Genomic DNA, 13,622 nt, shown 5'->3' with positions numbered 1-13,622 from the left:
GGAGACAAGAGGCCAGAGGAACTCATGGGGCACCACACATTATAGTTCATAATCAATGTCTTGTCCACACTTATGACCCACCCATCTGATAACCACAAAGCCACACGCATCAGCTGGCCAGAAATTAGAAGATGGAGTTCAGAGGATAGACAATGCTCCTACAGCCAAGATAGCCTCAGACGACAGACATATTTCTCCAGTTCTAACCTCCCTATGATACAGTGCAGCACAGATCAGTAGGGAGCACTGCAGGGTCCTGTTGTCAAAACCATCTACAAGTAAGGTGCAGACTGGCAGTTACCTATCCCTGGACCACAGGGCCAATGAGTCCTGAGGAGTCAGGGTTTGCTCCCGTCTCCAGGCCCAGGAGTTTGAGCATGTCTCCACAGGATTGGACCCTAGAGAGAGTAGCTCATAGGTACAGAGTTTCAGGAACCATCCCTGGAGAACACTGTTGTTATAAATACATAATCAAAAAGTTCACAGATAAAACCTGAGCAAAGGCAAGGTACCCTTTTGAATTCCCAGGTCATCTGAGAAGATCCTCCTTAAAGTGGAGTTTTAGGGACACCAGAGTGGGGCTAGGGACAGCAGGAAGGCTGGGTACTCCACTTTCAACTTCCCCTCTTGATAAGTAGATTTCAACAATTAAAGGGGAAAATGTTTTGTCTGGGAAGATGCTCAGGTGCTAAAGACACTTGTTGCCAAGTGAAACAACCAGAGTTTGAACCTCCTCATCCTGTAGCATCTCCCCAAACCAGAAGATGTCACCACCTGACTTCTGGTGGGGTCCAGGTACCTTAACAATGTCCTCTGACCTGTTCCACAGTGGGCAGCGGCCTCTGTTTGTCCCTGCCTCCCCAGGTACCTGGTTCTGCAGCTGGATAGTTGTGGTTTGCCGATCACTGTCGTGGAGGGCCAGCCTTTCCCGAAGGACCATCAGCTCCTCCTGAAGCTGGGACATGGCCTCCACCGTCCTATGTACCACGGGGTCTGGGCCTGGTGACCCTGACAGGCTTGAGCACCTCCCGATGCCAAACAGCCGCCCACCTACAAGCAAAGTAGTGGCTGATCAGCACGACAGTGGAGGTCTGCCTGGAGGAGGGGTGTGGCCATCACCACAGGGCACACCATCGATGGGAAGAGGATGCAGGCAGGTAGGGCTAGGATGAGGTCTGGAGGCTACAACAAAATGGGTTTGCAGGGGACCTCCAGGTCTGCCTTGGGGAAGTCACTTTAGCAGTAACTTCTGGGGACAGAACTGCCTAAACCAAGACTTAGGAAAGCAGTTTTTATTGAATCCCCTCAAAGCGGTGTGTCTCCAGACAACTGCCACTGGGAAAGAACAGAGGCTCACTCAGAAAGAGCTCTTCATGCTAAGACACACTCTCTCAAAAGCACGGCGGAGAGGATGGGGCTTTCCCAGCTGCTCCATGGACAGTGGTCCCCTGTGCATGGAGGAGGGGCAACCAGGCATACTCTCAGGCTGATGCCTGCACGTGGGGCCACACATGCACAAGAAAGGGACAAGCACCAAGTCAAGCAGGGCCTCAGCCCAAGTCCTCCCCATCCCACACCTTCCCCTGTTCTGTGATCAGAGTGGGAGACACAGGACAAGCATCAAGGGCTGTGATCAGTGCTTGCTCCAAAGCACTAAAGAGGAGCATGGCCTGTGCACTGAGGAACCAGCTGCAGTCCAGGGGGACAGAAGAAGGATTTGCCTTCTCCCCCCCAGCAGTCCAAGCGAGGCCCTGCAAAGTATCTGGGAGGGCAGAGGGTTGGTGCTAGCTGGTGAACCTTTCACTTCGATGAGGCCTTAGCTTCTGGTCTTCCCAGAGGTGAGGGGCCTCCCTGTGCCTGACCCCCACCAATGGACCCCTTGACTACAGTTCTGCAAAGCCCCAGAGCAGCACAGGGAATGGGAGGCAGCAGCAGCGAGGCTGCTGGGGGAAGGGGTTCTGTTCCCATGGGTGGGGCTGGGAGCCCCTCCTTCCAGAGACAATTCATGCTTAGCCAATGGCCTCAGCTGTGTGGCTCTGCATGTGACACAGCATGAAAGTCACACAGAGCTGGCCCAGCCTCTGTGATCTATTCTAGAGGCAATAAGGGCAGCCCGATGCTTCTAGGCCAGCACACAGGGCTGCCACATGATCAGCATGGCCACAGACTGTACTGGTGCAAAGAGAATGTGCTGGGCTCGGCTGAGAGCTGATCCTGCAGGAGGGACCCTGCAGGCTCTTCCAATGTGCTAAGCCCAAAAGCAGCCCTGGGAAAGGAGCTGGGCTCCCCCAGGTAACACAGGTGTGAGTGACTATCCCGGGTCTTGGCAAGCCTGTCTTCCATGACACGGCTCCTGTCCCGGGAGGCCCTGAGCCCCAGACCACAGCATGGTGCCCTGTGCAGGGGCCAGGAGTTGAGTAGAACCTGCAGAATTGTGGGTAGTGGGAGAAACACTCTTGAAGAAACAGAAGGAGGTCTGAGAATGGGGAGAAGGGAGGAGAGGTGAGGTCCCAGGGTACCTGAGCAGAACAAGCCTGTACTGAGGAAGCCACCACCTAACAGGTCAGTTTCTAGAAGCACACCCACCACAGGGCCCCGGGATCAGGTATTACACCAGTCCTCATTGCTAGGAGGAGCTAGCCTTCCTCCTGAGCCTATCCCACCTACTGGCCAGATGGTGGCTGTACTGAAACCCTGGCTGCTCATTGCTCAGCCAGACCCTACACCAGCCCTGAATCTAGGTGGACCAGGGCTCACGCAGAGCAGGTGCTGGCCCAGACTCAGAGGAGGGAGTGACCTCCTCCAACAACCTCAGCAAGTTCAGACATGCAGATTCTGGGAAAGCAGCACCTTTCCCTCACACCCCTGGCCTTGCCCTGTGGCTGCCTAGGATGCTCTTTCTCTGTGGCCACTGGCCTGTACTTACTATAGAAACCCCAGAGGACAGCAAAGGGGCCTGGAGAACCTTCTAAAACCAGTCAGCTCTGGGTGCCCATTTTGCCGAGGATAATGGAACCACAGGCTCAGTTTTCTAAGCCTGAAGGCAGGGGAACAATTCCCTGCTCTCTAGATCCTCTGACCAGTACAGCCAGGCTTTGCAGCCGGCACCAATGGCGTCTGGGAGGCTGCTCCTGGGCTCTGCTTTAGATGGGTGCTTGGAAAAGACAAAAAGAAGGGAAATCCAACCCCAGCCTCCAGTGGCCAAGGTCTCTTATCACTGGGTGGAGCCCTGGTGGCCCTGGGACAAGGGGCAGGACAAGAAAGAGGACAGACACATGGCTGTCCCTGGATTTGGAGGAGGCTGTCCAGGGTCTCAAGTTCACATCAGGTGGCCAGACCGGCTGAGCCACCTCCAGCTGTGGGACAGAGCATCACACAGCTGGGACCCCACGGGAGCCTCTGTCCTGCACCAGTTCAGCCAGGTGTGCTGATAGGCTGACCTCCTTTACCTGTGTTTTCTACATTCATGGCGCCACCAGCTTCTGGGGCCTCCCGGTCCCGCCTGGGGGCCGGCGCCTGCCTCTTCAGGAGCTTGTCTTCTTTCGTCCCCTGACTCTTGCTCTCGCACCCCTTGTCCTGCAGGGCCTGCTGCCAAGACACAACCAGAATCCTCTCGTGAAGGGAACTGTGTGAGCATTCTGGTCCCAGGGCCCAGCACTTTGTCTCCCAGCACCAGGTGTGGACAAAGAAGCCTGCCTGGGATCTGGGGAAGTCACACTAATATCCCACAGGAAGATGGCGGTGACTTATTCTTGGGCCCCACAGTAGCCGGCCTCCACACCGAGGACGCTGTGGTCCCCGGTGAAGCTAGTGCTATCCCTGCAGGTTCCGTGGGGCAGAAGTCAGCAGCAGGTGAGCAGCTGGTTCACACCATCACAGGCGACTATCCAGTCCTGCCATACACACAGCAGGCTTGGGGCAACTCCCCTGTAGTGCCATCTGCTGCAACACCTTGGCAGATGGCCTCCCACCTAAGGATGGCACACCCAGGACTAGGAAGCTGCACATGAATTCACCTGACCGGGAGAATGACCACCCTGCCTCCTTCTCTGCCCCATGAGGCTATCCAGGGGCAATGTGACCCCATATCCCCATCAAGGGACTGAGACAAAGGTAGCTGGGCTGGAGCAGAAGAGTGGAGGTGCGGGAAAGGGGTGCTTCATTTAGAGACATCCCCTATAGCTCAGAGAAAGACACCAAGCAAGGGTCAGAACAGTGTGGGAAGGTGTGATCCATCTGAGGGTCATACACAAGATGTAGATGAAAATGAACTGGAGTTCACAGGCTCGGTGTTTCCTCGTTGTGCGGTATGCACACACAGAGGCCCACTGAGATGGAAACGGAAATAAATTTCACAACAGGAGAAAAGGTGATGATCAGACAGGGCCTTCCTGGTCCTTCTGGGGATGTCTGGAGTTTGAATTTTTCACCTCAGAAACACAGTTTGGTTTGGTTTGCTTATGTCCATGGGGACATCTGGGAAGAGAATTTTATGTCTTTGTGCCCTCTTTGTGTTACCTATTTTTATATATACAGGGTCTCACTCTGCAGCCCAACCCTGGCTGGCCTGGAACTTGCAGAGATCCATCTGCCTCTGCCTCCTCACTACTGGAATTTAAGGTGTACGCCAACACCCCAGGCCAGGTGCTACATATATATCTTTAATGCTCAGTATAGGGAGGGCAAAGCCCAGTGAGAAAGCAAGTCAGACCTGCGTGCTGTGTGGCTATGGACAAATCCTGCACCATCGCAGTAGCTGTTTCTCTCTGTCTCCCTCTGTTGTCTCAATCTAGAACCACTGACCTCTGCCTTCCAGTGCCAGTGGGCAAGTCAATGGCAACAACAAGAAAAGCACACTTAAGGTGCCTGGCATACACTAAGCGCCGCATAGATAGCTGTGGTCCGTTTATAAGTTCTCTAACCTCCATCTTTTACTAAGCACCAAAAGGCCAATCAAAAGAATTGCAAGGGTGAAAGTGGCCGGGGCAGGTGCCTGGGGAGCCATGCCCTTGGCCTCCTTCTCCCCTCATCTTCGTATTTAGGAAAATTCTCCTCAGCTTAATTTTGTCTCTACCCCTCAACCAACCGCAACGCCATCTTGAGCAGGTTGGGGAAGGTGGGGGTGGCAGGGACAGCAGCAGCTGGAAGTTTCCATTTGCCTTCAGACAGGAGCAAAGGTTACATACACTATTTCTGGGCTGCTGGCCGAAGCACCGGAAGGACAGACATCCCCCAGGGGCTGGGAATTTCTGCACCACCTCTGAGGGTATAGCTCAGGCTGTAGTTGCTGGACCAAGGCTCGGGTGACCTGCAGGTTGTTTCACTGAACTTGGGACACACTTTGGCACACATCCATCCCCATAAACATGGCAGAGCTCGGCAGGGGTCAGAAGGACATGAACTTGGAAGCCAGTCGCTATCAGCTTCTGAACAGCCCGTCAGAACTGCTGAGCCCAGGCCTCCATAGCAGCCACAGCCCAGCACCCCATAATCAAAGCTCAAGAACAGGGCCACCACCCAGCTGAGCAGCAGTTCCTGACCACAGCCTCCTGATTTAACTTCCCTCTGGTTTCCTTAACTGTTGTCTCGCCGGACCCACTCTCCTGCTCTCCTCCCTGACCTCACAAAGGCAAGTGTGGGCCGTTCAGCTCCCGGAAGAATCTCAAGAGACCCAAGAAGCATGGCGAAACACAGACTGCCCCTGAAGCGCCATCACCGGGGGGGTCCTGCCCAGAGCAGTGGGCCAGGGCCGCAGCTGCCCAGGGCATCCTGATGCATTTGAGGTCACTGGTGACTCTCTGGAGCTTCTGCTGGGCTGTCTTTCCTATATCCCTCCTCAGCATCCCTGCACCTGTGCTAAGATGCATTGGCATAAGGCATCCAACCCATAAATATCTGTTCAGCAAATGCATATATTAAAATACTAATGCAGGAGGACTGAAGAGACCAGCAGTTAAGAGCACTGGCTGCTCTTCCAGAGGACCCAGGTTCAATTTCCAATACCCACATGGTGGCTCGTGACCATCAGTAACTCCAGTCTGAGAAGATCTAATTCTTCTGGCCTTCGTAGGTAGCAGACATAGATGTAGTACACAGACATATATGTAGTCAAACACACACACACATTAAAAATAAAAATAAATCTTAAAAAATATACTAATGTAGGCTCGTACTTGGTGGTTTTGTGCACCAACTTGACACAAGCTAGTCATCCGAGGAAGACACCTCAGCGAAGGAAATACCTCCTTGAGATCCAGCTGTAAGGCCTTTCTCATTTAGTGATCAATGGGGGAGGGCCCAGCCCATGGTGGGTAGTGCCATCCCTGGGCTGCTGGTTCTGGGTTCTACAAGAAGGTGGGCTGAGCAAGCTATAGGAAGACAGCCAGTAAGCAGCTGCGGTCCATGGCCTCTGCATCAGTTCTTGCCTCCAGGATCCTGCCCTGTTTGAGTTCCTGTCCTGACTTCTTCAATGATGAGCTGCAATGCTGATGTGTAAGCCAGATAAATCCTTTGTTTCCTTCCCTACTCACTTTGAGGTCATGGTGTTTTGTTGAAGCAATAGAAAGTTTGACTAAGACATAGGCACTAGAGAGATGGCTCAGCAATTAAGAGCACCTGGCTGCTTTTGTGTTCCCAGCACCCATATGCGGATTCATGTTGGTAACTAGTTCTAGACATGGAGTGTCAGCAGATCTGATAGATTTGGTTCCCAGCACCCACATGGTAGTTACAGGGATGTGATTCCTTCCGGCATCCCCAGACAGCAGATCCCAGGCATATACATGGTGCATACACATATATGTAGGCAAACATTCAAACACATAAAAATAGGACTCTAGAAACAAACCAAGCTAATACGGCTGGGTATGGTGGCACACGCCTTTAATCCTAGCCCTTAGGAGACTGAGGTGGTAGATCCCTGTGAGTTTAAGGCCAGACAGGGCTGAACAGTGAGATCCTGTCTCAAAACAAAGCAAACAACAAAGTAATGTAGGCCAGTCAGATGGCTCAATGGATGAAGGCCCTTGATACCCTGAGTTCCCATCCCCAGAATCTACACAGTAGGAGAGCCGACTCCAACAAGTTATTCCCTAGTTGTTCACAGGTACACTGTGCTCACCCCCACCCACGCCCAGAGACCCCATCCACCCCCCTACATACCCACAGTGAGTGTAAAACATCAACGTCACAACTGCTTGAATGTCAAAGGAGCTCGCTGTCATCAGAGATAACACCCAGAGCAGACACAGAAAATTTTGCCATCACCACCATGGGTACTCAGTGGTGATGGGATGAACCTAAGGCCTCATGCATGCCAGGCAAGCGCCCTGATGCTAAACCATACACACAGCCCAATTACAGTTTATGGCAAAGTCTCAAGTAGAATATTATGCAGCTTTTAAGAAAATAGAGGTGGTTCTCTATGACTGATGGGTATGAAGAAATCTCCAAGATGACTCTGAGGGAAATAATACGGCATAGAATAATATGTAAAGGTAAATATAAAAACCATATAAATGGAAGGACCATGAGGGGCACACAGTTTCTAGGGATTGTACTGTGAATTCTTTACACCAATTTTTTTTTTTTTAGTGGGGAGGGGGGTTGAGACAGGGTTGCTCTGTGTTGCCCAGCTGTCCTGGAATTAGCTCTGTAGACCAGGCTGGACTCAAACTCAGAAATGCACCTGCCTCTACCTCCCGAGTGCTGGGATTAAAGGTGTGTGCCACTGCCACCTTTTACACCATTGCAATCAAGTGAGTTGTGTTCAGTAGTTCAGATCCCAGTCCGTGTGACCAGCAGCAAGTTAGTTAACCTCTCTGAGCTTTGAGCATACCTGTCCTCATCTATAAAATCCATTCAAACAGTACCTTTCTGCCGAGACACAAGATGTATTGCCTGTGTTCCAAAATAGCATTGAATAAAATCCACTAACTCTTTGTATTATTTCTACAATCAAAGCTTCCCCCACCCATATACAGGAAGTATGCCTTCTGAAAATCAGTGACAACTGTGGAGGAAAACAATCTCCCCCCACCATCTTCCTTTGAAGCTCCCTGCCCCCAACCCCTTTTGTGAGACAGTCTTTCTGTATTCCTAGCTGGCCTTAAACTTGCTTTGTAGACCAGGCTGGGCTCAAGTTCACAGAAGAGCTCTACCTGCCTCTGTCTCTAAAGCTTGCACCATGCCCAGCCTGGCCTTCCCTTTGATTCTTCAAACAAGGGAACATGGGCACTGTCCACATAAAAACAAACAGCTCCCCCAAACCGGCCTGTTTTCCCAGTATCTCCTGCAACTCCGCTCATCTTAGCCAAGGCCTCACTTCCCACCTCAGCCAGTTTGTGACTGAAAAGTTCCTGTCACCGCCTAAGAAATCGCCCCTGAGATAAGCTGAAATAGAACCTGCTGCATTCATGTAGGCTTTCAGTTGTGGGCTGCAAAGGACTAGCCAGCAGGTGCCTGGCAGGTCCCCAGTTCTTCTCCCTGGCACACTGCTGGAGCTCAGAGGACCTGACATACTGGCCACACCCTGGCCCTGCATCTGACGGCCCACGCTTACCTGAACTGTCAGGTAGAGTCTATGCGGACTCCTAGGACCAGGCCAGTCCACACTGAGGGCTCGACACTGTGCCAGGGATGGGCGACGGGAGCTCAAGTCTTCCTCACCACCAGTGAGGGTGTCTTTTCCACGCCCTGTTCCAGGACAGACAGACAGGTGAAATGACATACTTGGCTGCTGGCCAAAGGGAGCTGAGTGCAGTTTTTGCCCCCTCCAACCTGCCCAGATGTGGCCAGCAGAGCCTCATGTGGCCTCACTGGCTCCCTCCACACAGAAGCAGATAGGGACAGAGTGGGGCCACCTGATTCTCTTACCAAAAGGAACCCTGAGATTCTTTCCTGAAGGGTACCCAAGACCCTACTGGGGGCTCCCCAGTTGCCACAGTGGCTCTCGGGGTCCACGCTTGTTCATCAGCTCCTCTGCAGAGAGCAGCAAGAAGAAGCCAAGACACCGAGGGAATTGGACACAGGATACAGCTTTATTACCCGGGCTGCCTCTAGGTGGCAATTTCTCCCTTGCCTTCATTAAGACCAAACCCACACTGGGTGGCCTGGTCCCTGCTGTTTCCAGAAGTGTACCCAGAAACAGCTAAAGGGCATCCTCTGGGGCTCCTATCGGAGCAGGACACCCCCACTCCTTTTCAGCTTGGCCAGGGTGGGAAACAGTACTGGCCCCACTGTCAAATGCACAGCTACAGGCTGGAGAGAAAGCTCAGCCACAGAACACAGGCTGCTTCTGCAAAGGACTGGAGTTTTGTTCCAGCACCCACACTGGGTGGTTCACAACTGCCTTATAAGTCCAGCCCCAAGGTATCTGATACTTCTAAACTCTGTAGGTACCTGCATTCATGTGTGCTTAACTATGTACAGATAAATACACATAACATAATTAAACTAATTTTTTTAAAAAAAAATCAATAAATGGAAGCTTTTTCATCAGGCTCAAGCTTTTAATCTTAGCACTCTGAAGGCAGAGGCAGGCAGATTTCTGTTAAATTCAAAGCTAGTCCAGTCTACAAAGCAAGTTCCAGGCAGCCTTAGTAAGACCCTGTGGGGGGAAAATGCACAGCTACCCTGGGATAAACTAATATCCTGAGGGCATAACCCCATGGTGAGGAACAAAGAGGATTTAGGCACAGTGAGGACCCACAGATAACAGCTATTAGGACAGCAATTATCATCACAACCACTCAGGGAAGTGGAGGACATTCCCCTTGTAGGACAGGCAGAAAACCAGAGATCCTGAATAGTTAATATGCCTAGTGTCACCCAGGCCTTGTATTCAAACCCCGTGTGCCAACCAACGCTGGTTGATTATCACTTTCAGGATGACAATAAGACTAGCGGGGACATCTGGAGGAGGCTGGGGTGCGTGGTGGACTGAGACTCTCCTAGGTGCCAAGCCTATGCCTGTCTGTCACAAATGGATTTCACTGAACCTTTAAGTTTATAAAGTGGCCAGAAGTCTCTAAAGACACAGCATTCATTATACACACACACACACACACACACACACACACGAAGTAAATGAAGAACTCAGTTTTCCAAGGTGAAATGTTTAGTTTTGTTTACCAGAAAAGCCACACTTACATCTATCACACCCTGGGGACAACCTTGTAGAGACCATCCTCTGCCCCTTTTCAACAACCAGCTGACTGACCCACAGAACCTCTGCTTTGCCTGAAGACTCCCAGGGTATAAGGGGGTGGCCAGCCCAAGGCAATCACAGAGGCTTGGAGAGCTGCGGAGCACTGCCTGGCTACCACTGGCAGAGTGAACGTGTTATGGTTAGAAAGGGAGACGACAGTAGGGATTTGTTATGAGCCCTCTCTGAGCCTCCGTGCATCCCCTCTTCTGTGTACTATGGGGCTGAGACCAAATGGTCTCAGGCCCAGAAGCCTGGACTGGCAATCTGAACACTTCTCCAGTAGGTCAGGAGCAAGCCCCTGAAGGCAGTTCTGGATAACCCTGCCTTCCCACACACCTGAGGCACCCTGCCTACCTGCCCACACAGAGCTGGGGAAAGGGTCAAGGCAGCTCCTCACCCCCACACCCAGCTCCTACCAAGAACAGAAGAGCCGCTGGCTCCTTGACAGTCTCAGCACCTGGGACATGACCCAGAAAGCTGACGGCTGACAGTTCCCTAGGGTACAACAGTGGCCCAGGCTCCAGGACCCTCTCGCTATAGACCTCCTGGTAGGATCACTTTGAAAGCTTCGTTGGCTGTCTGACACCTAAAACCCAGGGCCTGGAACGCAAAGTCCGCTGGGCAACACTCTGAGTAATCTGCGTTCACTCCTCACTCCCGTCCAGGGCAGCCTGGCGGAATCAGGTGTCCGTGTTGAGCAGGGCACCCAGGAGGTCGGTCAGCCGCTTCACCTACCTTGTTTACCGGCCTCCGGCTGACACTAGAGAGCACCCGAGTGAGATCTCAGAGTCTCTGACCTGGTTCGGCTGGCGGGAACGTAGCTGATGCCGCAGTGGTACGGACTGTTAAAGTTTAACCGGCCCCAAGCCTTCTCCTCCTCCCCAGCGGGACGCAGGGAAGGAGCACCCAGTGACGCTGCGCTGCGCTGTTCTCCACGCCCAGACGGCTCGGAGCTGCTGGCTACCCTGTAATTACCTGACAGCCCTGACTGAGTTTAGGAACCGCGAGAAACCTCAGTCTCATCTCGGGGATCTGGAGGAAGGAAGGGAAATGAAGAGGCATTCTAAAAATGCGGACTCACCAGTTCTCAACCTCCCCTGGCCAGTGTGTGGGAAAGGGCGGGCGGCTGGGCTGGCTGGGGCGGGGCGAGCCATCCCGGGCTTGGGCTTGGGCTCCTGGACCCGGCCCACTCTCCACAGGCCCCGCAGTGAAGGCGTGGCTCCCAAGTTCCACGTCCTGCGAGAGGGGACCATGGCCCGGGGCTCAGCAACCTCTTCTGGGTGCCGGGCAACCTGTGGAGAGAACAAGGGGAGAGGAGTTCAGGAGGCGTCGGTAGCCCACAAGCTGCGGCGTCCGGAGGGGTCTGCAAAACAAGGGTCCCTTGCTACTCAGAACAGCAGCCCCAAGTGTAGCAACCCCTAAGGGCCCTGGGCTCGCAGGAGGGTGCTCAGTACTGACTATGGCATTTCCGAGTGGGACAGGAGCAAGTCAGTGTGTCGGTCACTTGCTATGAAGATCTGTGGCAGGACATACTGGGGTAGCAGCCCCACGTGGAGGAAGCTCGAAGCCTATGCTTCCAAGCAGTGGTAAGTTTAATCCTTTTCCTCCATGACATCTCATTTTCTAATTGCACTCAGCTGCTAGCTTAAGTCTCTACCTTCAGGCTGTGTCCCAAGCCTGTGGCCCAGCAGCTAGTACTCCTGAGTATTAGCATTGCACTGAGGAGGGGCTCAGCAGGGGCTGGCTTAGGGCCAGGGGCAAGCTGGGTTTACATTCAGCAATTCTCAGAGCCAGTTCATTCACACATTCACCTAACTCAGTACTGAGGGTGTAGCAGGCACCCTGCCAGACATTCATTCAGGTCTCTTTCATAATCGTTTGTTGAGTGCCTACTATGTGCCCGGAGAAACGGGTCCTCAAATGTCCAGTCAGAAGAGAACAAATAGACAAAAACCCTTAACATCGTTAGGTAAAGGGTTATTGAAAGTGATGGTGCATGCCTTTAATCTTAGCACTCCAGAAGCAGAGATCTCTATGAGTTCAAGGCCAGCCAGGGCTATGTACTGAAACCCTGTCTGAAAACAAACTTACAGAGCACGAACAGGTTACAGGCAAGGGTAGAGAGGTGCGCCAGGAGCACCGGTCACTATACTAACCACCTCCTGCCCGGCAGCAAGAACATGTGCTGAACCGGCTGTCTCCCCGACCCTCTCTGGCTCCCTGAGGGGAGGGGCTCACAGGAGCTTTGCCCATGCGCTCCAAGACAGCTTACTAAATGAGTATCCTGAAGTGTGTGTGTGTGAATTAACCAAAGCCTGGAAAGGAGGACCAGCTAGCCGGGCAGTGGTGGCGCACACCTTTAATCCCAGCACTCAGGAAGCAGAGACAGGTGGATCTCTGTGAGTTCAAGGCCAGCCTGGTCTACAAGAGCTAGTTCCAGGACAGTCATGGTTGTTATACAGAGAAACTGTCTTAAAAAAACAAAAGAAAAAGGAAGAAAGAAAGAAAGAAATAATTAAAATAATTAAAAAGACTCAGAACTAAAGGCCACCACTGCTAAAGGTGAGGACATAATCGGCAAAGTAGACCAAAAGGGAGGCAGTCTGAAGTAAGGGCAGGGCTGGGGTTTGGGGGTGGAGGTCAGAGGGGTGGCAGGAGCTGCCCAGGGCATGCACAGAGTCCTCAGGAAGACTGCAAGGCAGCAAGTAGGATAGTCAGGTGGCCATGGCAAAGTAAAAGAAACCCTAGAGGGAGCTGGGTGGGGACTCACACCTACCATCCCAGCACTCAGAGGCTGCAAGTTCCAGATCATCCTAGGCAGCAAAGCAAGTTCAAAGGTGGCTCAAGGAATTGGAGAGGGCCCAGGCAGCAGCTGCTTCCTTCCCTGAGGGAAGTTTAGCTAGGATGGGAGGGAGATGAGCTGAGATAGGGAGAAGTGGCATGTGGGGTAGACAGAGGGGCAGGAACAAAGCATCCAGAGGCAGAAAAAAAAAGCAAGACTCAGGGGTCAAAGACCAAAGACTTGAGATCTGATGTTTATGGGGCCAAGTACTGAAGACAGTGGGGTCATGGTCTCTTCCTTCCTTGACTAAAGACAATGTGGGGTACTCACTGGGAGGGGGACAGGAATGTGGGACAGTCAGGAAGATGCTGGTCCATAGAATAGGCCCATACCGCTGATGCCTTGAGAGGAAGAAGCAAGAGGGGCAGATAAAAATGCCCTCTCCGGGCAGCCTGGCACAGAGCTGGGCATAAAGCCAACCCTGCAGGCCAACAGAAGATGGGAGGACCATCCTCTGCAGGTGCTCCTACAGGTGAGGCCGTGTAGGAAAGAGAATTCCAGGGGACCTCAGCTCAGTCTAGGATGGCAGAGGCAGGAGACCATATTTCTGTGCTATCAGGGAAGGAAGTTGGA

General features: G+C 52.7%; 1 protein-coding gene across 8 annotated transcripts in view; it reads right to left on the bottom strand.

Annotated features, from left to right (window-relative positions):
- The window catches only part of Kifc3 (kinesin family member C3), a 70,375-nt gene that overhangs the window by 17,548 nt on the left and 39,205 nt on the right, over positions 1-13,622 (bottom strand). For 3 of the 8 annotated variants that reach the window (XM_057753583.1, XM_057753580.1, XM_057753581.1), the window contains exons 2-5: positions 11,289-11,499; positions 8,561-8,694; positions 3,450-3,588; positions 869-1,050 (exon numbers count right to left, since the gene is read on the bottom strand). In XM_057753583.1, the coding sequence (XP_057609566.1) occupies positions 869-1,050; positions 3,450-3,588; positions 8,561-8,694; positions 11,289-11,460 (627 nt within the window). In that variant the 5' untranslated portion in view covers positions 11,461-11,499. Of the gene's footprint in view, positions 1-868; positions 1,051-3,449; positions 3,589-8,560; positions 8,695-10,942; positions 11,130-11,288; positions 11,500-13,622 lie in introns of those variants that run through there. The other 5 variants (XM_057753584.1, XM_057753588.1, XM_057753582.1 and 2 more) reach the window with 4 other exon arrangements.

This window comes from Chionomys nivalis, chromosome 21 (assembly GCF_950005125.1).
Source record: "Chionomys nivalis chromosome 21, mChiNiv1.1, whole genome shotgun sequence".
NCBI classification, from domain to species: domain Eukaryota; kingdom Metazoa; phylum Chordata; class Mammalia; order Rodentia; family Cricetidae; genus Chionomys; species Chionomys nivalis.
This window is presented reverse-complemented; position numbering and strand designations above follow the sequence as displayed.